At 43.6% G+C, this 14,488-nt stretch overlaps 1 protein-coding gene across 5 annotated transcripts in view; it reads left to right on the top strand.

Moving 5' to 3' along the window:
* Positions 1 to 14,488, top strand: part of FYCO1 (FYVE and coiled-coil domain autophagy adaptor 1) — an 825,109-nt gene that overhangs the window by 262,015 nt on the left and 548,606 nt on the right. For all 5 annotated transcript variants that reach the window (XM_078688154.1, XM_078688155.1, XM_078688157.1 and 2 more), the window contains exon 8: positions 2,740 to 4,332. In XM_078688154.1, the coding sequence (XP_078544280.1) occupies positions 2,740 to 4,332 (1,593 nt within the window). The remainder of the gene's footprint in view (positions 1 to 2,739; positions 4,333 to 14,488) is intronic.

Raw genomic sequence — 14,488 nt, forward strand, 5'->3', positions numbered from 1 at the left:
GATGCCTGGTTTAAAAAAACAAAAAAACATGTTGTTGTTCTTCTCTGGTAATACTCCATGTGTTTGTAATTCCCTACTTCATACATTTGGCAATCCTCCTTCATTAAGTTAATAAAGAAGGCTCTTTCAAGTCTAGTGTTCCTATACCTCCCTGAACGAAACCTGCATAATGATAGTCAATAAACACCCTCCTCTTATGGTCATATCTTCGTCCGTCTCTATCTGACTCCCTTGGCAGTTGTTCCACCTATTTTCTTTCCTCATGCAGCTTTTTCATTGTGGTTTGTTTATTTATGTATTTATTTACTTTTTTCCGTATTAAGCAGTTTTGTACAGTGCTGTTGATTGACTTTCGGTAGTTTGAGAATACTGGAAAGTAGGTTATATATCTTGATTGAAGGAAGGTTTGGTAAATAGCCAATTATGCAGGATGAGCAACCATGTACAGAAGCCTCAACTCCATTAAATGCAAGATGTTCAGAGTTTCCTAAACTTTATGTGGTTGGGCTCAGGTTTTGGGTTATGGTTAACTGCTCTTCAGTGCCTTGGCCGTTGCTCATCTAAAAATCTGCACCCCTCTTTTACATTGTCGAATGATAGTTGGTGGTCTGATGGGCAAAATTTGAATGTATGTCTCTGGTGTGTACGTAGTGAGGTGTCAGGTTTTTGCTGGCTTTGTGGACAATGCATAATACCTTGAATTTAACTCTATCATCTTCTAGAAGCCCTTGGATGTTCTTGAGTGTAGCTGCGATTTTTAACTCATTGAGTATAAATGACTCACAGATTTTATACCGATGACCCTGTGCCTTATATACTAATTATATGCTGATATTCTCTCTGAAACAGTGCACAGCCTCTCCTGGCAATGATTCAGTACATTATAGAATGATTAAAAGCCACCAGACCTGAGAACCAGGCAAGTTTCTTCCTACGTATCACTGGCTACCCGATGAATTGCGTGAAGGCTTCTAATAGCAATGTATCAACTTTGATGGTGGTAACATCCCCAAAACTACCCTGGGCTATGCACAAAGTGTTAATAGGCTGGCAAGTCAGCATTGGGAGTCTGTATATATGTATTCAATTGGGAAAAAAGTGTTTAGACATTTATAATAAATCCATAGCTTCATTTTCAACAAGTGACCGGGTTTCTGAGAGAAGCAACTTTTTATGGCTAAGTACACATCTGGTTTTGCCACTCATCCGGCCAGTTTTTATTCTGCCGACATAATGGTCGACAAATGCACAAACTTGATCTACACTTTTAGAATTTAATTTTATTTACTGCATCACTTTCAAGGCCCATTTTATTCTGAAATACGACAGTTCCAGTGGCTGGTTTTTCCTAGCAAGCTTTTTCTTTAATGGTGACTTGTCTTTGGAATGTGTGTGTTTTTTTTAAATTCATATGATTTCATTTTTCATGTCCTTCAGAAAAGCTTTATAACTTATAAGTACAATCTTGCCTCTCCTAGTCCTTGAGATTGTTCTCAAAATGGTTTCTCAAATGTGTGGGCAAAACCTCAGTGGGGCCAGCAGACGCTTGTAATAAGGCTTCGTTTGGGAAGCAACATCAATCAGTTCTGCTGCAGAATTGACTTACTAATATTGAAAATGAGACAGCAGAGACACAACATGTATAATCAATATTAACTAGATTACTCTAAAAATAATTCAGTTTCGAATTCTCAGACTTCTTTTTAAAGTTTCACCTTTAATGTTCTCCTGAACTATTGCTTTTCGCTGCAAAAACTTTTTTAAACAATTGTCTTAAATGTTATAATTTAGAAACCATAGCAATTAACCATCACCACTTGTCTTTTATGACATCTACGTGTATTCTGACCCAATAACAAACAGTAGACCATTGTGTCTTCTTAACATATGTCCATTGTGTCTTCCTAACCCATGTTACTGCCTGCCTCCCCCAACCGCCACGCCATCATCATTCGCAATTACAGTTTTGCGGTATTTCCACCAGTATCCACAAATCTTAGCGTGTTTCTGAGGCAGCCTCATCTAGTCGTATATATAGGGATTTCCAAGGCTGAGCAGTAGCTCATTTACTTTGCCCATCCCTCTAGGCTAAAAGGTTCACTGTCTCACCCGTGTTTAACAAGGTCCCACTTTGAGAGTACACATGCCAAAATGAACACTACCAGCTGAGTGTGTTAGGATTTGGCATTGAACAGCCATCCCAAAACTTCAGTCAGAACACTGTGCGCCCTATCCCAGAAGAGTACAATGAGTGGACATGCCCAAAAGGTGTGAACGAGATCTGCCTCCCGCATTTGACATATCGGGCAGCTCAGGGACGTCTTCTGTCTTTACCTCCATAGGGACTGCTGTGTAGGATATGTCATCTATAAGTAATTGAATTGCATTATATGGAATGGGCCAGCTATAGCCATTTCTGATATGGCCATCCTCATCTGCACGTTCACCGAGGCCCCAGTCCCACACCCCTCTTCATGTGCTGAATGTGTCTTGTATTGGCATCTTCTGATAATACAGTATCATAGTTGTGTATTGGTCTGATAACCCGGAAACTGTCCGTTTTTTGGTTTTCTCTTTTAGTTGTAAACACAATTGTTCTTTATATTCGATACTAGGTGTGTTTTGGGTACCTTTGTTTTAATTGCATATTTAAACATTATTGTTTCTGTTCAGTGAAAAAAGTATAAAAGCAAAGATCTGTTGTTAAATATGTTTTACATATGTCTTTCCTTTTTTTAGGCTGAGGATTTTTCAACCAGCATTGATTTTAATAATTCCCTTAGCACTGAGAAGGCAGAGGGTGTGGACGAGATGTGTGTAGAGCTGGACGAATCAGAGCTCAGGCAAAAAGAATTACAGGACCGACTCCAGCAACTAGAAGTGGAGAATGTGGAACTCCAGCGTACCACAGAACTTCAGAAAGCACAAGCACAGCTGGACAAAGATACGCTTAATAAAATCAAGGAAGAAAATGATCGCCTGACAAAAGAGGCTGATGAGTTGCGGAAACAGCATGAAGTTGTCATCTCCACACAGAGCACTGTTGAGGAGCTTCAGGAATGCCTGAAACTACTTGAACTGAATTTTTCAGAAAAAGAAAGGGAAAAACAGACTCAAATTGAGTTATTGGAATCTAGTAACAAGGACTATGCATCACAAATCTGTCTCCTGAATCAGGAGCTGGAGACTGCCAAAGGTGCTGGAAGCATGAAGGATATGCAAATTGAGGAACTCCAATTGAGGACAAGTGCTACCGAGGAAAAGAACCTTGAGCTCCTTGCAAGAATCAACACCATCCTGAATGAGAAGGAGCAACAATCAACCACGCAGTATGAGTCTGTACTAAAGATTCAAGAATTGTCAGAGAAGTTGAGAGACACAGAAAGGGAAAAAGATGAAGCACTGAAACAGGGAAGTGAATATCTATCTCAGCTCAACTGCATAACTGCAGAACAACAAAAGAAAGTAGAGGAACTGAATCATCAAGAAATTAAAGTGGATGGGGTGGAATCATCTTCTCCCATGAAGGAGGCTGCACTGGATGGAAGAATTTGCCTTCTTGAGAAAAGCGAACTAGCTTCATGTTTGTCTGCTCCCAATGTCCAACAGACACTGAATGTGGAAGACAAGTCCATGCTGCAATTAGAGTCTGTACACCTCCCAGACAAGTTTCAGCAAGTGACCAAAGACAAGGAAACTGCTGAAGGGATGTATGATAACACTGCAGCCGAGCAGAAGGCAGAGATGCAGGGGCTTCAGGACCAAATTAAGTCGCTAAACCTGAGCCATTTGAAAGACCTAATGCAGTTTAAAGAGAAGGAGGAAGCACTGAAAATTGAGCTGGAAAAGGAGGTTCTTCAAAAGGCTGAGTTGGAAAGGAACCTGTTACATCTGAAGGATGAACTGGTGCAAGCAAAGACATATGCACACACACTAGAAATTGAGAACTTGGAATCAAAGGACGTTTTGCACAGAACTAACACCGAGATGGCAGAACTTGGCATACAGATCTGCTCCTTGTCTTCTGAAAAAGGGAATACAGATCAGTTATTAGCACAAGCTTCAGAGAAGCTGAGAGAACTTGAACAGCAGGCAGCAAAGGAGAAGGAGCAACTGGAACATGAACTGGTGCAGCTCAAGGAGGCAAATCAAAACCTTGGGGAGAAATTAAAAGAGTTGGAGCAAAGCACCGCGGCCATTCCTGACTTGCAGAGGCAACTGAATGAGACTCAGAAACAGGCAAATAGTTTCCACGAAGTCAGTAAAGAAGAAATATCCACAGTAAAGTTTCAAATGAGTGCTGAAATCTTGAAGTATGAAGACAAAGTCAAGGTAATGAATCGATATCTCCAACAAAAATGTATTTAAACTTACAGTGGGTGCTTTGGGATATCCCACCCTGTCTGTGTACTTGCTGTTTCCTTGTCACAAAGAGTACCCTCCAATCACATGTACTTTAGCATAACCCATTGCTCACATCAGTTACAAATATTAACTACGTGAGGAGGGAGAATCAATATTTTTTTTTTAATGTTAATGCCTTTATTACCTACATCTTTTCTGCAGCTCTTGACCTCTCAAGGTAGCACATCCCATCTGACTATATAAATGTATATTGTAAATGTTATCAAGCTCAGCCCCAACCCTGTGAGAAGCAACAGGGCATTTTAATATATTCCTAAATTAAAATAATTAACATTACATGTGGTGAAAATAAAATTGTAAATGGAATAGAATAAAGAATCAAGTAATTCAAAGCGCAGGTGAAATCCAAACCCAGCTTCAACAAAACAGACACTTAAAGCTAAGGTGACACCAGGCTAGGGCCCATCTTGTGAGGCCACTCCACCATGCACCACCCATTGTCTCTGCCAGTGCTGCCAATGACAGAACCAATACAAGTACTAACCGTCGCCCTCCTACAATTGCGGCTATTCAAACTATTCTAGGCCACCCAAAGCTGTAATAATAGTGTGAGCGATTATTTATTTTTAATGTATATTGACTTATTACACATTGTTGTTGTGCTTATCTCAAAATTTGACAGACAGCACCACCATGTGGTGACTTTCACTAGAGCTGGCGCTGACAATTAAGTGCCACTGCAGAGCACCATAATCCACTAGTTCAAATTAAGCACTATGTCACACAATCCACAAAATTAACAAACACAATAGCAGCTGAATTCCACAGATGTAGAATGCTTCATTCAATTTCTTGGAGATCTGAACTCAAGCACAATGTATCAAATGTATTTAACCCTGGAGACATGCTCAGCTAGAGTTTCTCCACCATGTGACTTGGCTTCAGCATGATTAGAGCATTCACTGGCTTACAACAGAATTTTAACTAAATACTAGTGCACAATGGAAGTCTGTAGGGGGGAAACAAAACAAGGGTAACATTTGGACCAACTCCAGGAGTTTGTATGTAGGGAGTGAATAATGTAATAAGAGAGCCTCAATTGTCTACAGTCTATTGGGGAATGATGCAACCAGGAGATGCGTACATGTTTCAAACAAACATTGCCAAAGCCAATAGGTCTGAGCTTTTGCATAACTGCAGTACATCAAGTCCTCCTAAGATGTTCCTCTCTAGTAACAAGCAATAGCTTGAAGTCTTTGGTAATACTTTAGATCCTTATGGCTTTACTAGATTTCCCTCGTTAGTCAAAATCAGCTGCTTAAAAAATATTTACAAGGCTGAAGTGCCAAAGTGACAAGAAGTTACCAGATACCCCTAGTTTGATAATTCCTTCACGAAGCTAAGGCATTGCAGTTTCAACATTTACCTGTGTATATATACTTTTGTGACTTTAATGATTTGTAGTTGTATTCTGTAAGATAAATATGCCAAAGCTAGTTTATGATGACGAGTACATTTTACACCTCTCATTAAATGTCTTGATTACAATTGAACACTGTGATGACACCAAAAGATACATTGAGGCATTAGCATTCATCTTTAAGTTCAAGTGCTTTCGACCTTATTCTTGGCTACTTTTTAACTGGAGGTACATGTGACAAGAACATTTTAGTTGCTTATACCGAGGACATCATATGATGGAACTGTGCTGATCTATTGTCGTATGTTGTGTTCTACAGTAGGAGGAAGCAAAATATCAGTGCTAGTTGAAGAAAACAACAGTTGAAGAAATGTGACCAAAAATATATGTATGAGGTATGTGTGGCCGCAGATACACATACTAGTGTTGCACCCAGATTTGTGCAAGTTGTTTTTCTTTAAAGAAGGTACTGTGACTTATCCTCTTATTTGTACTGCACATAGACATCAGCTCCATTGTTAGATTGTTTCTTTCCGCCATCGTGTTTGAACGCCATTGCCGTGTTCTTTACAGTCTTCATGGTTCCTCTCGTTCCATCGGCAGTGAATTTGTTTGTGCTCCCCTTCTCTTGTATCGTGTCGACATCTGCAGTTTTGTCAGGGCATGACGAGGCCCCTTTTGGCCTGTGCCGACTGTTATGGACGAAGAAGACTTTTCGAGACCGCCAAGCTTGTTGATTCGAGATGTCGTTCAGAGGTGGAGACGACAAGCCAGATCTCTTCGGCACCCCTCCTGAGCTATTGCCTGAAAAGGCTTTATTGCCTGAGAGTTCCGGTTCTGGCCTCAAGATTGAAGACCTCTCGCCAGCTCAGCAGGTCGTGGGTACAGAACTCTCTCCCCCACACACACACTCAACACAGCTCCCAGTATACACTCAACAAGGGGAGCTCAGTTACTTTAGACCCACAGAGACATACTTCTGGGGCGCCACTGCCTTCGGGCAATGGTTGGCACTGGCCCTCAACTTCGTAACCTATGCCCAGCTTTGGTTTGGCACCAAAGAAAATCTTGAAGCCGACATACTTGGTGCCACCCGCTCCTGGCTCAGTACCCGCCCAGCTGTTTGATCCGAAAGGGTGGGCATCAAATCCCAGGTCGGTCCAAGTGCTGAAACATATGGTGCCGATGAGAAGTTCGGCAATCGAGCCAGATGAACCAGTCCTCCAGAAACTGCAGGATGAACTCGACACTCAACAGAGGCAGATTGTCATTTACCCCTAGATAGGCCAAACTCTCAGGCACTTTCCCCTCAAGGAGACTGCTCAGCTTCAAGGAAGCTCTGGAACCCCTAGCACGACCCAACCAGCAGAAGAAGCATGACAAAGCTCTTCCTTAGCCTGTACTCCCTCTCCTCTCCACTTCACCTCCCAGACCTCCAGATCACAATCCTCACCTCCATCTCTGCCTTACCCACTTTCGTACACACCACAAGGGTTACTGTATTCTGACTTGGGCGAATACGGCAGGGGGAACTATTCAACATGCCCCCACAAGAAGACTCATAGTGTTCTTATAATGTGAATCTATCAGGAGATATGGATCCATACCTTCACCCTGCCCTCCCCCCCTCTCCAGATGACACCACCTCCTAACGGGAGGTCTTGGGTAGGGCTGCAGCGTTTCATAGAGCGGAAATGCACAAGAAGCCTGCCGAAGAGGGTTTCCACTTTGAAACTCTTTCCTCTGCTCACCGTTACACGCATACCTTGCTGAAAGGGTTGATCAAACTCGCTCCTGATATTTTCAAGGGGCCGGTGAAGGTTCAAGTTATCCCCCCCACCTTCCCTTCTGAGTTCCCTTCAGACCCCATTAACGTTAGTGGCCCGCTCCCTCCTTATTCCCTGGTGGTGCATACTGCCCATAAATGGGCAAACTCACAAGGCACCGGTGATACCATTGCACTAGACAAAGTAAATGCATAGACGGTGCTGGCAATGGGGTCATGGCACATTCTGGTAATCATTGGCATATTGCTAACTCTAACATCTTACTTTCCAAGTATGACTGTGCCCACTGTGATGCTATCGAGGAGCTCCTCCAACATCTCCCAGAATAGCAGCATAAAAAATTACACAAGCTGTTCTCAGAGGGCAAGCTGATTTCCAGAATCACCATTAGGTGTGCCTTAGATGCTGTTGATAGGGGTGCTTGGGGCATCAACTCCAGCATACTCCTTTGCAGACATGCCTGGCTCCATGTCTCCGGCTTCAAGCCAGAGGGTCAACATCTCATCAACCTGACCTTGGGGGAATATCTCTGCAGGCCCCAGGTTGATTAGATGTTGGGGAAAATTAACAAAAGGCACAAGTGGCTAATGCCAGGGGCGCCTTACAGACGCCTAACCCATCTGGGTCCTTTCACAACTCAACATATCTTGGTGGGCCCAGGACCCCTCTCCTAAAGCTTCCACATCCTTCCAACATCAGCCAGCCCAGCAAACCTCTCAAGAGGTTACTTCAATGAGTCTACCGTAGGATTAGCGCGAAAGGTAGTCAAAAGTGGCCCCCCAAAGGACCTTCCGCAGACAAGCAGTGACTTGCCACTCATTTCGCCCGACCACACAACACCTGTCATGGCTAAACTTTGGATATTCTACCCCACTTGACAACATGTCGCCTCAGACCAGTAGGTACTAGACACCATCCTAAATGGTTATTGCCTAGAGCTCTTTTCCATACCACCCAGCGGACATGTCCTCTCCCTAGGACTACTTAGGGAAGAGGTTTAAGTGCCTCTTCTGAAATGGGCTATAGAGCCTGTGCCACAACAGCTACAGGGCTCGGGATGTACTCCCTCTACTTTCTCATTCCCAAGAATGACGGGTACCTCATGCCCATTCTGGACCTCAGATCCCTGAACTAGTGTATCCTGTCAGAACATTTCCACATGGTCACTCTTCAGGATGCCATTCTTCTACTACAACAAGGTGATTTCATCGCTGCACTCGACCTCAAAGACGCCTACTTCCACACCCTGCCTCTGTTCTAGTTGTCAGGGAGCCCTCTCTCTTAATTCTTTGTAGATTTACACAGAGCTAAATAAACAGAATTAGATGTGTTAGGCAAAAATGCTCCAAACTATTGGAGAGTGGTGGAGAGCAAGCCTGCTTCATGGTGTCCACAAACTAGATGGAAATGGGAGACCGTATCGAAGTCAGCAGACTGGTCTAATAGGAGCAGGTCAACAGCCTTGCTCTGACCTATTTCTGTCAGCCACTGCCAGTTGGATGGACTCCATGCAGTTATTTCCTCTAAAGCCCATTTGGGAAGTGTCCAGAATGTTTTTTACTTTCAGAAATCGCGTTAGCTGGGTATTAACTATCCTTTCCAGCACCTTTGCCAAATATGGCAAGAGGGAGATAGGATGATAGTTGGAAAAATCACCAGCCTCTGCTCCATCTTTTTTTATAAAAAAGATATTGCACAAGAGCAGATTTCCAGCAAGACGGGAAGCCAGCCTTCTCCAAAAATAGCCTAAACAACCAGGTAATAAAAGGACTTAGGACTGAGGTAAGTCTAGAGAAGATAAAATGAGAACAGGGATCCAAAGGAGATCCTGACTTCACCTCCACCATAGCCTTTTCCACTAATTATGGTCAATCGTCTGGAATTCACCCCAGTGAATAGACGTTCCTGGGTGAAGGTCGACTTCTTCCTGGTCATCTTCTTCCTGGGGGATTGAGTCTCTAAAGCAGAGTAGATCTTATCAATCTTGTCATGGAAGAATTTTGCAGATCTTGACATCTCTGAACCGAAATAGGAATATTTTGATTCACATCGATGGGCTGAGATAGTCCCTTGACTATCTTAAAGAGTTCCTTGGAGGTGCTATTATTCTCCTCTAGTCTCCTCACAAATGAGATTTTTTGCGGTTTTGAGCATTTTGTGTTAGAATTTTAAAGCAGCTCTAAATGCTGTGTGATCCAGCGAGGATTTAGAAAAAAATGGCTCTCTAATGCCTTATTCTCCTTCTTAGTAGTCCTAAGATGGTTTGTATACTAGCTCTCTGAAGAAGAGAATCTCAGTGTCCGCCTTAATTTAAGAGGGGCGCATCTATCGAGAGCTTCAACAATTGCAATCTCCAGAGCTTTAACATTGGTGTCAACAGGGAGATCAACATTTAAAGCAGGAGCGCAAAAGTTGTCTGTGAAAGACTTCAGAGAGACTTTCATCCAGGGCTAGGCCACACTTGTTATGCACCATAAATCTGAATTTTAGTAAAATATGAGCTGACTAACATACAGGGTCAATAGTAAGAATGGAAATGAGGCAGATACTTGAAAACAGTAGATCCAGAGTATGTCCTGCTCTATGGGTGCAACCTTTAATCCACTGAGTAAGTTGTTGCACTTGCTTCTTGTTCTCTAGATTCCTACTACGCAAGTCGTCCTCCTTCTCTAAGTGGCAATTCAAATCGGCAATCAGAAGAAAATATTCATATTTTAGAAATGAAGGGGACAATGCTGACGCTAAGGTTGCGGCCAATTTGGCATTATGGCCGGGGAGTCTTTAGATGACTGCTCCTTCCAGAAGCACAGAGGTCTTCCTGGAGAGCTGAAATGGCAGCATCTCAGACTCAGCAATCAAGGATTTTTATTGACAGATCAGGGGCTGTCCAGTACTTAAGTACCTTTGATCTTACAGCAGGGTAATGGCAGATCGCCCTAGCAGAAGGTGAAAAGGATAACTCAGCCTACTCCAGAGAGTCAAGAATTATGCCTTTTGGACTCAAGAATGCCCCTGCCACCGTTCAGAGGTTGGTGAACTAGGTCCTTGCTGGTTTGGAGGCTTTCAGTGCTGCCTATCTGGATGACATAGCTGTCTTCATGAGACCCCCTTTCCCACCACCAGAGGGCTGCCATCAGGGGACGCACCTTTTAGATGGTGCACTGTCAGTGCGCCTCCTAAGGGCTATTTTGCCTCTGCGCCCACTTCTGTAATACAGCGTGGGTGCAGAGGCATAGGGATTTCCCTCATTTGCATGGAGCATGTCCCATGCAAATGAGGGAATGCCCACTGAATGTTAGAACCCGGAGCGCTTAGGGAGGGCCTAGGTCTTTAGTGTCTGTTCAGAGTGTGTTGTAGTGTGCTTTCAGCCTAACCGGGACTTCAAGTCCCAGAATGCCTTGAGGCGTTCTAGGGAGACCATGCTCCTTTCTGCACCAATCAGATGCAGATTGGGAGGTTCATATGCTTCCTCCCTCTTCCTGGCGGTGCTTGGTTTTCTCGTTTGGATTCCTGCCTGGGTCCCGACCCGAGTATCTTCGATACTTTCCTTTGCTCCCTTGGACTTGTGTTCTTGTTCCTCCTCATCCTCCCAGAGCGAGAGCTACGCGAGGCCGCTTGGGTTCTTGCGGTCAACTCTAAGGACTTTCTCTCTACGGCATTTCGAGCCTGAATCCCTTGCCGCTGCAAGCGCCATATTTGAAACTGGTTTCCTCCGCCGTCTTAACGGCTCACAGGTGTGGCGCTAGGAAGCGTTACTCTGTCCCGTGAGCCACTCCTCTGCTCCCCTGCACCCTCGGACCCGAACGCTGTGGATGTCTGCAGCTACTTTTTGGCATTTTGTTTGAAGTCTAAGACAAGTGCCGACGCGTTTATTTTCCTCTCTCGTTTATTTTGGTTCAAAGGTAAGCTGGGTGACAATAGCCGGTTTACTTTACTTTTGTGGAAACGCCTACGTCTGTGGACAGACTTTCTTTGGTGACCTTTGTTTGTGTTTTGCCTGCTCAGCGAGGATTATCGCTTACCTGCAATTCTATTTGTTGGACACTTCAATTTGGGAGGTAATTCAAAACTATTTACCAAAAAAAACTCTCAATTGGAACTATTTCATTTCTCTGGAGAGACCAAAGTATCTACCCTTCTTTTGGTTCGTATATTACTTTTATTCCATGGATTCCTTTTTGGGTTTGATACAATCTTTGGGCAGGTAAGAGCATTACAGCACACTCGGTACAGAGATATAGTTAAGCTCCTTCTTGTTACCATTCTGAGTCTACTAAGGTCCCTGTTGTGTGTTCTGTTTTCTTCTCTCCTCTGCAGGATACTGCGTCCTATCCACTTGACACTCCTGATTGCCCTGTCTTCTATCAGGAGACCTATGGGTTTTGGTCTCTCTCTTTTTTGGCGACCACTCAAACCTGTGTGTGTATATATACTCGCTGGGTGTGTGGTGTCGTTTGAAACAGAGAGGGACACTGTCTACACTTCTGAGGAAGCTGGTTTCTGCCTGGAGCTTGTTCATCGCCCGACAGAAAACCAAGCCCACGTTTATCTCTCCTCCCGAGCGTAGACAGTCATGGACGACGCAGCCATGCTAGGAGAGGCAGAAGAGATAACGTTAAGAGAACTAGGCACCACAGTTGTGAATTTGCAAACAGAACTAAAGTTGGTTAGAAATGAAAATCAAAGGTTATTAACTGAAAATACTAGAATGATAGAAGCAAGTAAACCCCCCGAGGTACAAGCTAGACATAAAAGAAGCTACATACACCCTTCTCATTTTCAAATGCCTAGCGTTAGTTCCCCTGGGGACTCTCATGCATCTACGCCTTCTACCACTCCTGTTCAGGTCACAGTGGTTACCCCACCTCAAACTCCATTAGCAATGCCAGAGAGATTTAGCGGAGACAGTCAGAATTTTAAGGTATTCACGAATCAATGCCACCTGATGTTTTTGTGTAAAGCCGCTTCATTCCCTGATGCCGCGGCTAAGATCGCTTTCATCATTTCCTACTTAAGCGGGAATGCCGCCTCTTGGGCGGTGGCTTTGGTTGAGAATGACGATCCTGTTCTATATAATCTTGACCTATTTAAGGAGCGGATGAAAAGCCTTTTTGCTAGGCATACCTATATGCAGGCGAGCGATAATGAGCTTCTTAATTTGAAACAGGGCTCAAAAGATTTATTGACGTATATCACCGCCTTCAATAGATTAGTGACAGAGACCCACTGGCCTGACGATAAGAGAACTTCGATATTTTATAGAGGGCTTAAAGATGAACTAAAGGACATCTTATCGCAAATAGTGGATCCCCCAGAAAACTGTTCCGAGTTCATTGACCTCGTGGTCAAATTAGACCACAGACTGGCCGAAAGAAAGGGAGAAAAAACTCGCAGCGATCTCCCTAAATTCTTGATAACAAAAGCTGAAAAAAGAGAACCCAAAGACACAAGCGAACCCATGCAAATAGGAGGTATCCGTGGCCCCCTAACGCCCGAAGAAAAGGAAAAAAGGCGTAAACTTAATCTTTGTTTATACTGTGGAAAGGCCGGCCATTTTGCCCAAGAATGCCCTGTAAAACCCAAAAGTTCCTTGCGCGAAGGGTTACCTAAATACTCTAAAACCATGCCCTCTGGAAACTAGTTGACTTGGGGAGTACCGAGGTCGCTCTTCCAAGTCCCTCGCTTTCTCAGACCTCTAAATATGTGGCAAACACCTATTCACCCATTCCTAAACCATTTACCATTACGGTTGTGTTAGTGTTGCCTTTGCAAGGTAGACATTCCATGGCTCTTCTTTTGGATTCAGGGGCTACAGGAAACTTCTTGGATATTACTTTAGCTAAATCTCTGGGCATACAGTTCATTAAGAAAGAAATACCTGAAAACGTCAGGGCAGTAGATGGGTCTGCTCTATCCTCTGGGATGTTGAAATACCATACCCCTGAGATTATTGTGTTGTGTGACAATGGCCATAGTGAAAGTATATCATTTGACTTGATCGATACACCCAACTTCGGTGCTATATTGGGAGTACCCTGGCTTCAGACTCATAACCCCCATATTGATTGGGTAGCCAGGACTGTTACCCTACGCTCCGCTCACTGCCTTACTCATTGTTATAGAGACATAAACCACTGGCATACTCCTGTGTATTGTGCTTCCACCACTATTGATGGGGCTACATTACCCACTGAATATCGACAATTCTCTGACGTTTTTGATGATGTGAAAGCAGTTGCTCTACCGCCACATCGTCCCTACGATTGTAGGATAGATCTGGTACCTGGCGCTGATTTATCTGTTAGTCGCATTTATGCGCTTACTGAGACAGAGATTAAATACCTTCAAGAGTATCTGCAAGACATGTTGGCTAAGGGTTTCATCAGTCATTCTACCTCTCCAGTGTCATCCCCCATTTTTTTTATACCTAAACGGGAAGGGGGACTCAGAGCTTGCCTGGACTACAGGGTGTTGAATAAAGCAACGATAAAAAACAAATATCCTCTTCCCCTCATTTCCACGCTGCTTGATCAGGTTAGGAAAGCCACCATCTTCACCAAACTCGATTTACGAGGAGCCTACCACCTGATCAGAGTAAAAAGAGGGGATGAATGGAAAACAGCTTTTCGGACGAAATTTGGGCTCTATGAGTATAACGTCATGCCCTTTGGGCTGTGTAATGCTCCCGCAGCGTTTCAATTCTTCATAAACGAGATACTGCGGGAATATTTGGACATTTTTGTCATCGTGTATATCGATGATATACTGATTTACTCCTCTAATGAGTCTGAACATGTGTCCCATGTACAAGCCATATTAGGAAAACTACAAGAACATCACCTGTTTGCTAAACTTGATAAATGCATCTTCCATACCCACAGCGTAGCCTTTTTGGGGTTTATTATCTCCCCCGAGG

The sequence above is a fragment of the Lissotriton helveticus genome, chromosome 4_1 (genome assembly GCF_964261635.1).
Source record: "Lissotriton helveticus chromosome 4_1, aLisHel1.1, whole genome shotgun sequence".
Taxonomy (NCBI): Eukaryota; Metazoa; Chordata; class Amphibia; order Caudata; family Salamandridae; genus Lissotriton; species Lissotriton helveticus.